We start from the raw sequence: 17842 nt of genomic DNA on the forward strand, positions 1-17842 counted from the left end.
ATTTTCCCATGACATCATCTTCATGTCATCTGCCCCTCAAGCCAAATTTTTTCATGATGTAATGGTCAAGTCATCTGGATTGTTGGGGTGAAGTTTAATCAATTGCTGGTAAATGGTAAAATTGATAATAGATCAATGTTATTTGCATCTACAGAGTTCCAAAAACCTTGAGTAACATTGGACTTTTCTATTATAGGCTAGTAATCCACCAAGTCAGGATGGCATGTACCACCCAGTGATGCATCATTGGTTCTATGCAGTTGGCCAGCCTCCCATATGGAAACCATTCAGCTTTACAGATTCCTTTAACTTGGAAGATGCTCATCGAACAGGTTAGTTCCAGGAGTAGAGCCTCTTATATGACATTTTTATTTTGTGATTTCAGAGAAAATTTAAAATGTCTTATTACATCAAAGAAACATTTTGAAAGCATCTTGAGGTAAATATCGACACCTTTTAAAATATTGAGACTGTACACATAGATAGTGAAACCAGTTCATTGAGCATTGAATATTAATTGTCTGATGTGTTTAAATGTAGAAACAAGTGATCTATCAGCCCCTATGTGTATGTACTAGTAGCCTTTGTTCTTGCTCTGTTTGCATTTGAATAATATAATTCAAGACTACAGGATTTTTAGGGGGGGGGGGGTTACCATGTTCTTTCTACGATTTTTTTAGGAAACAGAAAAGTTTATATAGATATGTAATATGATCTCTAAGTAAATACTGGGTATTTCCCTCATTTTGTGCATAGGTGTTCACTTAACTGAGTGAAGATCTGTAAGTTCTTCCACTTTCCTTCAGTCTCAGTCTTTGTTCATCATACTTTCTGTTATATCCATCCTACTGTTCACAGTCTGTCTACTCATCTGTCTGTCAGTCTATCTTGTCTATTTGTGTTTGTTTTTTTTATATCTAATTCTAGCTTTCTATTTTTCTTTGCAAAGGTAGCACAGACATCTTGGCAACTGATGGTGGTCGCCACGATGTATGTATAAGTGAAAGGTTGCGCAGAGCTGTGTTTTGGGATGATACAGAACCTTGCCTGGTGCGACGTTGTAGCTGGTTTAAGAAAGGCCCGCTAGATGCACAACCAACACCTTATGAGGAAGATGTGGCAGAGAAATTAGAGGTGAGAGCATTGCACACTTCATTACTTCTTGTGACTGTAGGTGTGGTAGTATTAGTGGGTGAATGAGTGAATGCTTGCTTATGTGCATGTGTGATTGTATTTATGTACACTCAGGTATGAATGTATGCATATCAGAAGCTTGTATATGTTTACATTTTTGGGGGCAGTTTAAGATGCTAAGCTTTTTTGTAACACTATGTTTTCTCATCTTTGTTCTTGCTATCTTATTGGAAAGAGCTTTTCCAAGACCAAGCAAGACAGGTTTTGTTTTAATATTCTAAAGACATCTGCATTCTTTCTCTGACTCCTTAGGAGGATTACAGGGATGCAGTAATATCTGGTCGCTGGCATAAGCAGGTCGATCTCAAGGATGGTGACAGGATAATGATTCACTCCACTCGAGTCATGCTTCACTATCAAGGGGTTGAAGGAGACTTTCCTACTGGGATCTCAGTCAATGTAAGTTAATCATATCTGTAATATGATCCATGCATTTGCTTTTGTTTGTTTGTTTGTTTGTTTTTTGTTTTGGTACCATGATCCGTTTTTTGATTATTTGAACTCAGCAGTAAAGAGGAATAACAGAGCAAGATGAAAATTTCTGAAGTAGCCTGCCATGATTTCAGCCACCAATTTGGTCATTACAGAACAATGTTAATATTTAAAATGGATATTTATTTATAAACACCCTTTTTTTTTTTAACAATATATTAAAGGTTGTGCAATTAGAGAACTCCATCATTTTGAATTCACATATGTACATAAGACGGGATGGGTGTTTGAGATGCAAAGTAAATGGTTACTTAACATCCTATTTAATGGCGATACACCAGGGTATTTGGCCCATCACCAATTAGTATTGTAGATGGTCATGGAAATCATGCATTACCCAATTTTTACGCCCCCAACTATGATGTTTTTGTCACAGTACTAACCTTATTTACTCATCTTTACTGATTGTTTAATTATGGTAAATGATGACTAGCCATAATCCAAATACTCATCTCTCTTCCATACTTCCTTTGATGCAGTTAGATCTCTTGATTTTGTTCCTCACTACTATGGATCATTTTTATAATGATAGTGCTATAGATAACTCGGATGACAATACTAAGCTAAGGGAGAGTAAATAGTTTAGATTAGTTGATAAAGACTATACCAATCTGAACAGCACTCAAAGGTGATGAGCACATTTGGTTTGGGATAACAACAATATGTTCACGTAAGTGTGAGTGGATGGTAAAGAAGGGGTCAGTCACCCAAGAGTTGTCACTCCCCGTGAAATTCAAAGATTATATTTAACCCAAATTCGACGTACATACCATGCCCACTGTGAGCTTACTTTATTAATTGTTTTTACACATAGATGGCTACACTTGTACTAAGCCATCAAGGAGCTTATCAAGAGTACTGCCTGTTTCGCCTGTTTACCCTTTCCCTTGATTTACGAAAATATATTATGTTATCTTATTTTGCTGTTACTAATGTCTATAACATTATAGTAATTATAATGTCTATAATAAAAATAACACCATCGATATTCATAGCATTAGTAAAAAATACATTTTTCCCACCAATTCAAGGACAGGTGAAATTAGGTAAGGTCACAAGGTCTACTAACTGACTCCTAAGCACTAGCAGAGTCATCTGTGTGCAGAGACATTTCACAAAAAAAATAAAAGATGAGCACAGCATTTTCCCCGGAAGTATGTGGTTAGGGATTATTACCTGAAACCCTGAGGTGATTGTAGTAACCAATATTATCACTTGCATCTAATGTAGAAGATGTAAATTATACATCTTGTGTTATTGCCTAGTCTTATTTACACTTTTATGTCTAAGTAAAAGATCAAACTTCTCTTTATTTCAATATCTCCTTCGTGTCATTTTATGAATATTTTCCTGCTACCAGGGCTCTCAGGCACCTCTGACAGTGAAACGAGGAACTGAAGATTTTGATATTTCTGATGGTGAAGCAGAGAAGATAGACCATCTTTTGTTCCTTGTCCATGGCATAGGATCTGTGTGTGATTTGCGCTTCCGACCTGTCGAACAGTGTGGTAAGGCTACTTCTTTTTCTGCTTCTAATTGCCATTTATATTGGTTTTGGCTGCAGGTTGTGTATAGATTTGTTTTGCTGATATTTAACATTAAGATTTCTTTTGATGAAGAGAATAATGAAATAAGTTTATTTATCTGGTGCATTATAACAAAATGTCTGGAATTTCAGAAATATACAATACAGTATTTTAAACAAGTTTTGTTGAAAGTAAATGCAGATTTAGATTTTGAGATTGATTTATATATTAGCAAAAGATATGAATTATTGTATCTGAAAGCCATGTAATATCTTGTATGGCCTATTTTTCTTTTCTTTAGATCTAGAAGAGAATATTATTTTAATCCTTGTGATATTTGAACCATACACATTCAGCTTACACTTTTTCAATTTCCTTAACGTATAATTTTCAGTAATCAGGCTTTTCAAAAAAAAAAGATATATATGTTTTATATATATATATATATATATATATATATATATATATATATATATTTTAATATTTATTATAATTACCAAAGGAATTGCAATTATTGGCAAATAGGCTTATACAAAAATTCCAAAATTCTAGGCCCAAGAGCTTGAAAGGCCAATGTCCAAAAATGCCAATTTTGAGATAGGCCTATTACCAAATTGGAAATGTTTGTTTCTAAATGGGTTATAATGCTAATTTCATCAGTGCATAAGGTATGCCACAAGAGCATGGCATTGAAATCCAGTTCACTGAAAATCATAAATCTCACTGCTTTACTGATTGCCACAAATGGCTACATTTTGAATACATAGTAACAGAAAGCTTTAGGTTGGCCACTTTTACTATTATATATTTTCCCTAAAGTTAATATGCCATTTTTAGTATACAGATAATATATTTTACTATTACAGAAAGAAGAAAAAAACTATGTGAATGGATTACAAAATTATTATCAAAGAAAGTTTATTTATGTATAATTGTAAAAAAAACTAAATTTAAATTGAATTAGGAGGAATGATTTATACATCAACAGTAATAATTGTCTTAATTTACCAATTAATCAGCAATTTTTTTTTTTTTTTTTTTTTCAAAGATTGTTCTAAAAGCACTTCTGTAACACAGTTTGATAAGTTGTAGAAAAAAATTATTTCATGAATTATTATTTGCTGAAATTGAATTAATGGAGCAATCTTTCAAAGGCATTTGTCTCAAAATTGACTTTGGGGACATTGGCCCTTCTTCTTGGGCCTAGAATTTTTGCAGAACATAAATGAATGTAATATGTTTGATTTGAAATTGTTGTTCCTTTTTATGCTGATTATTATCTCACTTTAAGCCTAGAAGAAGAAGCAAGAAAAGAAAAGAAAAAAAAAATCTATCGTCAATACAAGATGTTGTTGGTCTTATACAGTCGGTGTCGTGATGATGGTGTTCTTGGCAAATGGAGAAAGAATTTCTCATTTGGATTTTATCCAACTAAAATTGACATTTCTCTCCTTCAAAACAAAAACCAAAGAAAAAAGATGCTGTACAAGACAGACAGAAAATATATCAGGTTGAATGTCTTGTAAAGATATCGCAAACATTATTTTTCCATATTTAATGTTAAGGTCTATAACTTATTCAGCAATATTGATAACAAAAACAAAATATTTATTATTTTTGATTATATAATAATTTATATTGTATTTTTCTTCCAGTTGATGATTTCCGGAAGTTAGGGCAACAGTTATTGAGTACACACTTCAAGCAGTCAGTTGATATGGGAGTGATTGGAAGAGTTGAAATATTACCTGTATCCTGGCACAAGGCATGTATTAGTCTTCTTATCCACTTTATTGCAGAAAGTTAGGCATTAGTTCTTTACTTTTATATGTGGTTGACAATGTTGCAAGAAAACTTTTCTATAAACAAGAATGACTGTAATGTCAGAAATTTATTATTGACCAGTATACATGTAATGAAATGTATCCTTCTAGGCTCTTCATGGGGATGCAACAGGAATAGATGAGAAGTTAAAGCCAATCACCTTGAGGTCAATACCTAAGCTACGTGAATTCACCAATGACACCATATTAGATGTTCTCCTTTTTACAAGCCCAATCTACTGTCAGGTAAGCAAGTGGGTACTGGTAATGATACAGGAAAATAAATAAAAACATTAATACCTACCAGTTGATTCTGTAGATAGAACCAGGAATAGGAATTCATGTAATGGCATTTTATATATAAGGTAATGTAAAGTGAAGTATCATAGGTGAGACATATCAGACTAATAATTCTGTTGATGTTGGATGGCTGAGTAAGTATTTAATTTACTGGAGATTCAGTCTGGAAAGCAAACATCTAAAATATAAACTCTTACTATGACAATATCTTTGTCTTTTCAGCATATTGTAGATACTGTGGCATCTGAGTTAAACCGCTTATATACATTGTTCTGTGAGCGCAATCCATCCTTCAGTGGGCCTGTCTCCCTGGGTGGGCATTCCCTTGGTTCTGTCATTTTGTTTGACCTCCTTATGCATCAGTCTCCAAATGCTGAAGATTCACCAAACACTGATCCTTCACCAGCAGTGGTAAGGATCTGGTATTCCTTTTTTTTCCCTATATATATATGATCACCACCATTATCATTTCTTTAAATTTTTATCTCAAAGAAGATAGCATTAAGATTATGTAGCTGCCCTGCCAAATAGGAAACCTTAAATTGATGTTAGAATTCCCAAATTCTGTTGTGAGCTGTTTCTGGTAAGTATGAAGCTCCCATAGAAGTAGTGTGATATAACAGAATGGCAGGCTTCTGCAATAGGCATTTATGTGACTGGGCTTTTCGTATAAATCACTTATAGTACCAGGTATTCCCAATATCCAGTGGCCTCCAATTTTGTGTCCAAAAAGCACTTGCACTTTCGAATTATGTTTTTTTTTACATAGAGCTATCCCCAAAGTTTAATATTCTTTGATTAATTAATTTGTATAAATCTGTTGAAAAATGTAAGTCAGTTCTATTGGCCAAATTAAATGTCATGGATGTCATTTTAGGCGAAAATTTGTGTATAAATGAAAAGGTGTTACATCAACAAAACTCTATTAGCTTAGAACAGTATTAGCAAATAGCTTGCAGTGAGCACAAACAGTTCTGCCAATGCAGATTAGTTAAAGAGATGTTGATTGTCGTTATTGGAGTACATTTGTGCTAATAGACATCACACAATCAATGACAGTGCAGTGTGTCATATAGTGATATTTGACTTTCCACCCTCCTGTCATCCAGTGCTAGAATTTGATCTTACCATATTATTGTTTAATATGTTGCACTACTGGTTCTACAGTATATCATTACTGAATTCCTTGTTCATATTTCATTGCTTGATTGTTTTTCTTTTTTCTCTGTCTTTGACTTTTTGACTCTTCTCAGGAGAACCACAGTATTTGTTCGAGGGACCGGACAGACTCGGTTACATCCCCAGTGAACTATGTCATGGGTGGCCAGGGAACAGGTCAACCATCTATTACATACCCTCAGATCTCATTCAAACCAGATGCTTTCTTCCTTATGGGATCTCCCATTGGTAAGCCAGATTGAGTTTTGATGATTTGGATGATGATACGCTGTCCTTTGGAACCTCCTTATCAATTTAGAAACCCAAATGCATATACTGTTCCACAGTCTGTGACAAAAAAGGGAAATATAAGCAATTCCAGTTTAGTAAGAGACTTTATATAAAAGTGAAATTTATACATATATTAATGTTCTTTTGCTGTTTTCCCCTTATTTCAGGTATGTTCATCACAGTTCGAGGCATAGACACAATAGGTGTGGATTTTGAGCTACCCACCTGCAAGCGAGTCTTCAACATATTCCACCCATTTGACCCAGTGGCATACCGCCTTGAAACTCTTGTAGATCCTAGTCTCATAGATCTACGACCTGTCTTGATACCCCATCATAAGGGAAGAAAGAGAATGCATTTAGGTAAGATATCCACTGGTGATCTCTTATGAGTTTCTCAAAATAGGGATTTCTGATTTCACAATGGATAGTGAGGGAGTTGCAGGTCCAATATCTTAAAAGAAACAAATACAATTGAGGATTTTCATTTGAAGTTTTCTTGGGCCACTGACCCATCCAAGCTTAACCGTTACAAAGTTCTGACCACGGGAAACTGTATTATTACCATGATGTTAGTGTGGTATAAAGTTTATGGAAAGTCAGATGCCCTAATAGTAGATATTGACTATGTTGACCAGTGATTTGGTGGAAATATATTATTTATGAATTATCAGAGCACTTTAGTTCATAAGGAGTCATTTATATATTGATTTTCTCTCTTCTAGTTAATTTAACATTGTAAATTTTACTAGGTAATAGGAAATAGAATGAAGATGAGTTTTGTATATTTTGTATACTCAAATATAGTGCTGTACTGTTCATCTGCAGGACCTGTGCCATCTGTGCATGGTCTACAGTGGCCTATTTCTGAACAAATTATACTTTTTCAGTTTTTTTCTGCTCCAAAAATTTGCAAGGAGGATTTTTCTCCTTGACTAAGAGTACCAGACAGCAGATTCTTGTTGGCGGATCATACAACATGCTTCATTGCTCAACAGTTGTGGAATACTTTATTGATAATGTCAATACTTGCTAAACTTCTATTACTGTCAGCAAAAGCAATTTACCAGAATCCTGAGTTTGAAAAGGCATCAGAAGTAATGTCCAATCTTGCAACTTTAAGTTTTCCACTAGTTAAGTCACATCTAAAATATGCAGCGGCACAAAAAGATACCACAACCTGTGAAAGCTATGATTCCAAACAACTTTTTCCAATTATCACATCATGCACCACCTACTTCTAAAGTTAAGGTCTAATTCTCCTAAGCACTCCTTGACTTCACGGGATGTCACCAATCCAGTTATACAACAAGATCTTACCACAAATTTATAGATCACTCTGAAAGTCTGGAAGGTGCAGCTTCCAAATCTACAGCTTTGCATTTTCAAAATGATAAAATACATGGAAATGAGAAGATATCTTTCAGTAATTGCTTCGGCAATTCCTGGAAGTTTTTTCGTCCAGGAAAAAAGTGGCCCACTCAAGTTGGGCCAACTCCTGGTTGGCAAGAATCATGGCCCACAGGATGGGCTAAATGGTTCATTTCCTTTGGCTTTCAGTAGCACTGGAAAAAGGATCACCCTCCTCCTTTGTGGTTTCCCCACCCTTAGAAATCTTCAGCTTCAATATCAAAAAGAATCAGCAGGTTACTAGTGGAGGAGACAAGAAAAAAGGTATTTCTAAACTGATTAGTCAAAGTTCCAAAGACGGATTCTTCAGAGGCGAGACTCGTCCTTGATGCAAGTTGATTGAACAAGTATATTCAACCATACAGGTTTTGGTTCATGTCTGTCGCTCAAGTACATCTGACACTACAACAAGGGGTACTTCTTGCTTCAGTTGACTTAAAAGATGTTTATTGGCATATTCCCATACACCCTCTATTCAGACCATTCCTAGGAGTGTCAGTAGGAGAGAAGACTTGTCATTTTTGTGTCCTTCCATTTAGACTGAACAATGCTCCAAGGATATTTACAAAATTAATGTGACCTATGGGAAGGAAACTCCTCCAAAGAGGAGTTCATGTCTTAATGTATCTCGATGATTAGCTTATAATTGGACAGTCACACGAAGACAGTGAAAGGATGTTAAGCTACACACTAGAGGTGGGTACCTCCATGGGTCTCCTTACCTCAAACCAACAATGTCACTACAGTGGCTCGGGCTCCAATGGGACACAAAATCTATGTTGGTGGCTGAGGAGGAGACATCTAATATCGGTCTCACCATGGGTTCCCAACTCTAGCAATGGCATCTTCTTCATTGGTTTCCTCATCCACTACCACTATCAGGGAATGTGCTTCAGGAAACTCTGATGGAATTCTCTCTGTCACAGAATACTTGTGTCTACATGCATTGAGTTTCTATGTACATCAGAGTCTCTCATCAGAGAGACAAAACCTAAGTCTACAATATCTTCAGATATATTCATTCAGTTTGCTTCATATGTGTTCCATTGACAGTCGCTAGCACCACCTACTATTTCTTGCCATATAGCATCAATCACAGATCCACTAACATAGAAAAGGATGAAAGATCCATGGAATTGCTTTGTAGATCATTCTTTCAAAGGGGACCTCCAACTTGTAATGATATTCCTTCATGGTCTCTACAGAAAGTTCTGGATCTCCTCTCATCACATTGGTATTCTGTAGATACATCTCCTATGGAGATGCTTCACAAAGCAACCTTCCTTGTTTCTCTTGACACAGGTTTGCGTGTTCCTCAACTGGCAGCCCTCTCACGTTCTCCTTCTCTGACACAGTTTGGTCCAAATAATTCATATGCCTCATTTACTCCTCATCCTTATTTTCTAGCAAGGATTTGTTTTGGAACCTGCCCAGTAGCAGCTTTGAAATGTTACATAGAAGCAACCCCTGCAGATTTTAATGAGGTACTATGGTTATAGCCAGATTCACTTAGGCCATGCACCCAACTTCATGTAGCCAAGATAATTAAAAGGATAATTGAATTTGCTGATCCAGGTTATGCTCCTACAGCTTACCAAGTTAGGAAGTTTGCTTCTACTCTTACTTTTTAAGATCTCTAAATCTCGAAAAAGTGAAAGAAGCAGGTCAGTGGTCATCATGCAGAACCTTTGTTAACCCAATCTGGCTGTGATGGGTTAATCAACACATGACAACACATCTACAGGACACCCCTTGTGGGGTAATGACTATGCCAGCTATCTCAATAAGTGGGTACTAATAGTTTTTCTTCTTCTTCTTCTCTTTCTTTGAAGTTATTAAGTTTTATTCCCCATATTCAGTTTCCATTCAGCATCATGACACCAGACCAAAGAGATAGAAAGTAAGACATCTGACATTTGTCTTGGAAGTCTGGTGTCAAGGCTCCCTCCCATTCCATATCTACAAATTTTCTTTATCAACAGTTTTGATGATCTGAGGTCAGCAAGCCAGTGCATTGTGTGCGTAAGGACTAGGGGGTTGGGGAAATGGGCAATTACGGCAATTGATGGTTGGGGATTGTTCTCCTGTTTTTCGTTTGGTGGGCTGTTGTTTATTTTAACCAAATCACCATGTGTGGCAAGAATACATGCCATGGCCAATGTAATGCAAGTGTATTGCATTTACACATAAATGGCTCTACAAGTGCTTAGTCAACCAAGGAGTGAGTCATTAGTCCTACCTATCTCAACTGTTTACCTTTCTCCTCAACTTTTGGAAAGGGTCTTTTGCATTATTTCATTGTCTTAAATGTTATCAAGATTTTAATAACAATTTAATAGTCATAACATCAATAACAATAATAATAGTATTGATGTCAACTGTATTAAAAAGAAAGACACATTTTCCCGCCAATTCAAGGAATGGGGAAATTAGGATCGGTCACTAGGGCTACTAATAGACTCCTTGCTGGCTGAGCACATGTGGAGCCATCTGTATGTAACAACATTCACAAAAAAAATACAGGGGACAGAAAATAAATCCAAGAACATGTTCCATCCTTTTTTTCTTTTTTTTTATCATCATCAACATCATTATCTGATGGCAAATTATACAAAACATTTTAATTGACAGAGTTGAAGGAAACCATAGAAAGAGTTGGGACTGAGGTCAAACAAAAAATTGTGGACTCCATCCAGAGCACTTGGAATCGGCTCTATGAATTTTATAGTGGAAGCTCAACATCTGCAAATACAAGTTTAGAGAAGGAAGTGGATGAGGTTAGTTTCAGATTAATTACTTGGTCTTACAAGTTAATATATTTTCTACTTTGTTTAATATGTATTCATTAACATACCTTTTTCTTTTTCCTCATAGGCCCTGGCAGAGAAGCTTTTCTTGTCGGATGAAGAGTCACAGCAAGGAGCCTCTGGAGAGTTGAAGATCCCAGTTGGACGTCTGAATCAGGGACGCAGAATTGACTATGTCCTGCAAGAGAAACCATATGAAAGCTTTAATGAGTATATTTTTGCTCTTCAGGCCCATGTTACTTACTGGTAAGAAGAGTCTTAATAGAGTATTTTTCTTAATTTTCCTATTTTTATCTTGTATTTATTTTCATGTTTCTTATAGAGCATTATCAAAGATATATATATTTTAAATTATGGACTTGAAGGGCCATATAATGTATATTGGCAGTACTTTAAGAATTTTATTTAGGGACCTAATAGATATAAGAAATGGTAACTTCAGGATTTGTAAAACATTGAGAGGGAATGTTTGTATTTATAATCTTATGGAATATAATGACTTCCATTTTCTCTAGACACCCAAACTTAGGCAGAAAGGCATGTAGGCCCAAGTCTGTATCTAGCATGTTAATAAGACTGGGCACTGGGAATGACTAGGTTACCACACTGACAACATGTAGAGTTGATCATACATAGTTGGTTTAAGCATAACTATTCTTCTCAACATTTGCCACTTTCTCCAATATGCAGACCATTTCCATTTTCACTGGTAGTTGACCACGAGCAGTGTGCCAGTAGGGTTATGGTAAGCACAGGAAATGAATACAAAAAATAGGTAGCATGTGTTCTCGTTCTGTAACATTGCTGTGCATCATTCTGTCAGCTGGAGTAAACTGTTTTTTTATGAATAACTTTATTGATTATTATTACCTCACTATTTAGAATGCCAGGTCTTTGTTGCTTTTATTTTCACTTTTTTTATGGTGTCTCTCACTTGTGCAATATTAGAAGGAAATTAGTGGAAGCAAATGTATGATTTAGAGACAGAATTGTAAGTCTTCTCAGAGTATACATTCTGGAAATGCCAAAATTAACTTGACTTAAAAGAAAGTAATTAAAATATAAAGTGACATGAGAATTTATTTACTGTTATTATTTATTTCTTTATTAAATTATATATTTTATTTATTTATTCATTTATATTTTTTTCAGGGAATCTGAAGATACTATGCTCCTTATTCTCAAGGAACTTTATGTACCCCAGGGAATCACTTGTGACAATGAGCAGAGTCAGCTTGGGCAGCAGATAACCCATGGAGATGGGGACTCGGCTCTTGGCTCAGGTTCACTCTCCCCCTCAAGTCCACCCATGTTTGATACAGCAAGCATGACCCTTTCTCATCATGGTTCAAAACCCACAGCTCCAACACCCCCGCCTAGTGATCCTGTTCCCTTGTTCACATCTCCTCCAACTTGTACTGCAGCTGTAGATCATGGTGTTAACCCCCTACCAGAACCAAGTTTGAACACCATGCCACTAAACCAGGCTTGCCCAGGTCCTCGCATTATTGGAGGCAGACCAGTCATTAGTCCAGATAGTCAGAGTGTAGGTATGGACCCTACAGTAAAGCCAGCAGAGAAGCCACCTTTGGGTCCACCTCCTAAAATGCAACCAGGCTCTTTTGTGAGGGCCTCGCCATTCAGGAGGTAGAGAGAGACAGTGTAGTTAGTGTAGTCTTTGGGAATATGCCAAGGAGACTTTCTTATAATTGATACGTGCTCTCTTTTGGTAATCTGTTATATGATTTGCCTACTTAGAAAGAATTTAATTTAGATACTGTTTCAGTGTGCCTTTATAATGAAATCAATTAAAAGGCTTAAGAGCTTAGCAGTCCTATAATATTATATTTTTATGAAATGTTAATTTGGGTCTTTGGTGATAGGGTGGTGCTATTTCTTGCTTTTGGTATATATCAAAGGTGTTTTTTCTTTATTATATGATAAATATTCAGTGATAAAGGATATGTATATCTTGTATATATGTTTATATATATGTATTTATATTTATACATATGTATGTGTGATATATATATAGATATATATATGTGTATGTATATATATATGTATATATCACACATACATATGTATACATATATACACATACATATGTATACATATATATGCACATACATATGTATACATATATATACACATACATATAAATATATTTACATATATATATACATACATATACATACATATATATATATACTTATATATATATACACATATATGTGTGTATATATATATATAGATATATATATATATGCATGTATACACATGTACATATGTACATTTACATATATATATACACACATATACACATGTACATATATATACTTATATATATATATATATATATATATATATATATATACATATACATATATATATATATATATATATATATATATATATATATATATGCATATACATATATATATGCATATACTTATATACATATATACACATATACACATATACACATATACATATGTGTATATATTTACACACATAGATATATATACATATACATGTGTATAAACATATATACACATATACATATATACATATATATATATACATATACATATATATATATAATATATATGTATATACATATATATGTATATATACATACATATATATTATATATACATATATATTTCTATGAATATCTATAATTATATATTTGTGTGTGTATATATGTATATGTATATGTATGTATATATACATATATACATATATACATATATACATATGTATATTCATATATATATATACATATTTACATATATATATACATCTATATTCATATATATTCATATATATACATATATATACATACACATACACATACATATACATACACATACATACACATACATACACATACATACACATACACATACACATACACATACACATACACATACACATACATACACATACACACACACACACATACACACACACACACACACACACACACACACACACACACACACACACACACACACACACACACACACACACACACACACATATATATATCCCCTTCCTGACGGGTCACGACATGAGGAGTCACAACAAACCGCTTGATCTGTGGCGTGTGGCTGTATGCCGCGGCGGTGCGCCAAAGTGCACTTCCGCATGTAGAGTGTAGAGTTTTTTCTTCTTCACCTGTCATCAAGGGGACACACACACACACACACACACACACACACACACACACACACACACACACACACACACACACACACACACACACACTCTCTCTCTCTCTCTCTCTCTCTCTCTCTCTCTCTCTCTCTCTCTCTCTCTCTCTCTCTCTCTCTCTCTCTCTCTCTCTCTCTCTCTCTCTTTCACTCTTTTCATGTTGTGCTTTTTTGTTTTGGAAATTAACGTAACCTTTTGCCACCAGGGATGTATGTAGTATCCACTGTGATTTTGTTTGATAATTTTGTTTACTTGTAGGTGGCTGTAGATGCACTTGATCACAAAGGAGTCAGTTGCTGACCTTATTATCTTTATTATTGATATTACCTTTGATAATGCTTTATGATGATGATAATAAGAAGACTAATAGTGATAATAGTAATATAATAGAACCATTCTTCCAGTAGCTTCATGAAATAGGATTAATAGATGAGTTGAAGTAGGCCTATTAACTGATTCTTTGGTAACTAAGCAACTGTGAAGGTATCTATGGCTGCACAAAATTAATGAAATAAAACCACAATGGACAGTGCATATACATGGTGCTGGGGAGTTAACAGAAAGAGTAAGAGATGGTAAATGTATTTAGTTTAATTGAAATGCAGTGGAACTCTGATCATCTGTGTACCTTTCTTTCTTAGTAATGTGTAAAGTATATTTTACATGAAAATTGAGGTTTACTTGGACCATTGAATTACCAGTACTCATTTCAATAGGGACAAGAGTATATCTATAATGCATTTTTCATTTTTATTATATAGGATACTGTATTACATTTTAGAACAACAATAAACACTTTTGAAATGTAGTCCTTTCACTTCTGTCCACATGCTGAACAGTATGTATTTAAACCTATTTTTCAATAGAGCAACACATTTTTCACACTCTTCAAAGCTTTACTGCACTTTTTGAAGGACATATTAAACAAGAGTACAGTAATAAAAGATATGAAGATATATCAGGAGAGCCCCATTAACCACTGCCTGCGATAAACCCACAGTCATTGTTTCATGACCCAGAGATGCCAAGTTCTGCGCATGACTACTGGGAATTTGATTGGTTATATCACTTTGTTGTTGTGGTTAATAAGGTTTTCTGAATATTCAGTGTTCCACTGCATGTATATCTAGATTTCCTAGATTTATGTATTTTTGAAACAGGGGTACTTATTATATTCCAGTACAGTAAGTTTTATTCAGTTACTGCTGATTGGACTTTATTTTCACAAAATTTGGTTTCATACAAATAAATGCAGTCTGTGGTTCAGGCTTATATATGAGTCTTGGTTCCCATATCTTGACAACACCCTGTTTTTCAAAAGTCACAAAGTTGGAAAATCTTTCTAAGCAAAACCATGTAATCAGAAGTGTGTGCACAATTGTGTTATATAATATATTATTTTCTTTAGTATTTCCCCAGAATGAATTATATATATAGATGTACATGTTCATAAGATAGATATATTGAAAGCATTATTTAATGATAAAATACAGTCTTAAAAAAGAGAGTGTATTTGTCAAAAACCCTTTTAAAAACAGAATTACATGTATTATGTATGCTGAATATAGATAAGGTTGGATTTTCAAGTAGCAGCTTTTTCTGTTGTTATAACCATTATATATTGCTATTTTTGTAATTGCAGAGTTTTGAAGATAGCTATTAGTTTTGTATTAATTATATTAATTATTACAGATGTAATTAATTTAGGTTATTTATTTTTATGAGGTATTAGCATAATCTTAACAGTATGATTTATAAGTCGTTGTTTTTTTGTTTTTCTTTATTGATATTTTGAATATTAGTTTAGTTTTTTGTTTTAGTTTGTAGATTTTCTTCAGATTATGTATCCAGTATCATTTCTTTGTATTTTGTTATTATTTATCAGTTTTTGTTGTTAACCCAGTTAGCGCAGGTAGCAAGACTGCAATGCCATGCCCAATGTAATAAAAGCTTTATATATTGTCTTTATACATAGATGGCTCTACAAGTGCTTAGTCACCAAAGAGCCAGCTATTAATCTGACCTATCTCACCTGTTTACCTTTTTCCTTGATTTTTTAAAAGTATTTCTATTATTTTATCATCTTTGATGTTATTAATATTTCAATAACAATTTAATAATCATAATATCAGTAAAAGCGATAACAATATCAATATTTATAGTATTAATTAGAGAAATGCATTTTCCTGCAAATTCAAGGAATGGGGAAAACAGGTGTGGTCACTAGGGCCAACTGATAGACTCCTTGATGGCTGAGCACACGTGGAGCCATCTGTATGTAACAAAACTCACAAAAATCTAAAGGGGACAGTACATAAACCTGCAGTCATTGGGTTAATATTGACATGACATACTACTTGTTGCTATTTTATTTTTTATTATACATCTTTGTAAATGTAATTCTTTATTAGTTTTATTTCTTGTAAAGTTAAAAAATATGTAATACTGTTATTGATGAGAGCAATGCTAATGACTACATCAGGGAATCCAATATTTTACATCTATTTTGTCTTATTTGCCTTTCCATTTAGTCTAAGATGTGAGACTAACATTTGTCTAGTTCCAATCTGAAACAAACTGCTTGTGTTTCATTTCATAATTATGTTGGCCTTCAACAGGAAAAACTACATTTGGTTTGAAGTAAAGGAACAGGAACAAATAATCAACAAGCCTCCTGCCACTTTCATAAAGAGACCGGGGATTCATATTGTCTGAGTATTTTGGTGTCATGTATGGATGCCTCATGCATAATTTTACTTTTGTTAAATTCTTCCATATTATTTTTTTTTTTTTTTTTTTTTTTACCAAAGCACTTTTATCACAAGTACAAAAATCGCTGTTGCACTTTTCTGTATTATATATGTGTATCATAACTAATGTGTTATACACAGCAAGTCTGCTTTAATGCGGCAAAGAGCCTTGATTAGTGTTTTGTGTTCAGCCAAAAGGTCCTTCCTTTTTTATGTGTGATTTTGAAGATTTTTCTCAAGAATGTAATTTGGCCAGGAAGTAGTGAATGACCTTTTAGACCAGGTAGATCATATAAATCATTACTTCCTAACCTTTTCTGACTGCTAAATCATTTTTTTTTGTCTATACATGAATGCAAGCCCCCCCAGAATTATCTAATTTGGAAATCCAGATAGATGCATTTATAATTTCATACAGCCTTTCTTTTCTTGTTCTTTTATAGAATAGTAATGAAGAGAATGACAATCACCAGTACCAAAAAGGAAAAGGAAAATATATAATAAAAGAAATGTTTTATTACCATTTTTTTCTGATTATGTGAATGTTAGAGAATCATCCAGTGTGAAGTGTGATAGTAAGGAAGTACTGCATTTCAGGGAAAGAATGCAAGTGAATGAACCATGATATTTGTAGAATGAAATTATAATACGGTTTCATAGATAAAGAAAGGTATCATTTATGCATTTTAGAAAACTTTAATATATGACAAAAGAAGTGTGTGTGATAGAGTAAAATGAATTATTCAGTAGAATGATCTTATCTGTGATGCAAAGAGTAGATTGTGCTACATTATAGTGTAAAATGTCAAGTACCTAATTTATGTACTGAGAGTACTGTTTATGATTAGATGTTCATTATATACTTCTAGGTGT

General features: G+C 34.0%; 1 protein-coding gene across 2 annotated transcripts in view; it reads left to right on the forward strand.

Annotated features, from left to right (window-relative positions):
- Window positions 1-12998, forward strand: part of LOC125042379 (phospholipase DDHD2-like) — a 22335-nt gene extending 9337 nt beyond the window's left edge. Inside the window, exons 4-15 of one of the 2 annotated variants that reach the window (XM_047637963.1) lie at window positions 197-332; window positions 950-1134; window positions 1447-1593; window positions 3047-3194; window positions 4868-4977; window positions 5147-5281; window positions 5558-5746; window positions 6589-6742; window positions 6952-7146; window positions 10825-10970; window positions 11068-11246; window positions 12153-12998. In XM_047637963.1, the coding sequence (XP_047493919.1) occupies window positions 197-332; window positions 950-1134; window positions 1447-1593; window positions 3047-3194; window positions 4868-4977; window positions 5147-5281; window positions 5558-5746; window positions 6589-6742; window positions 6952-7146; window positions 10825-10970; window positions 11068-11246; window positions 12153-12651 (2223 nt within the window). In that variant the 3' untranslated portion in view covers window positions 12652-12998. The remainder of the gene's footprint in view (window positions 1-196; window positions 333-949; window positions 1135-1446; window positions 1594-3046; window positions 3195-4867; window positions 4978-5146; window positions 5282-5557; window positions 5747-6588; window positions 6743-6951; window positions 7147-10824; window positions 10971-11067; window positions 11247-12152) is intronic. The other variant, XM_047637964.1, reaches the window with a different exon arrangement.
- The last annotated feature ends 4844 nt before the right edge of the window (window positions 12999-17842 follow it).

This window comes from Penaeus chinensis, chromosome 32, assembly GCF_019202785.1.
Source record: "Penaeus chinensis breed Huanghai No. 1 chromosome 32, ASM1920278v2, whole genome shotgun sequence".
NCBI lineage: Eukaryota > Metazoa > Arthropoda > Malacostraca > Decapoda > Penaeidae > Penaeus > Penaeus chinensis.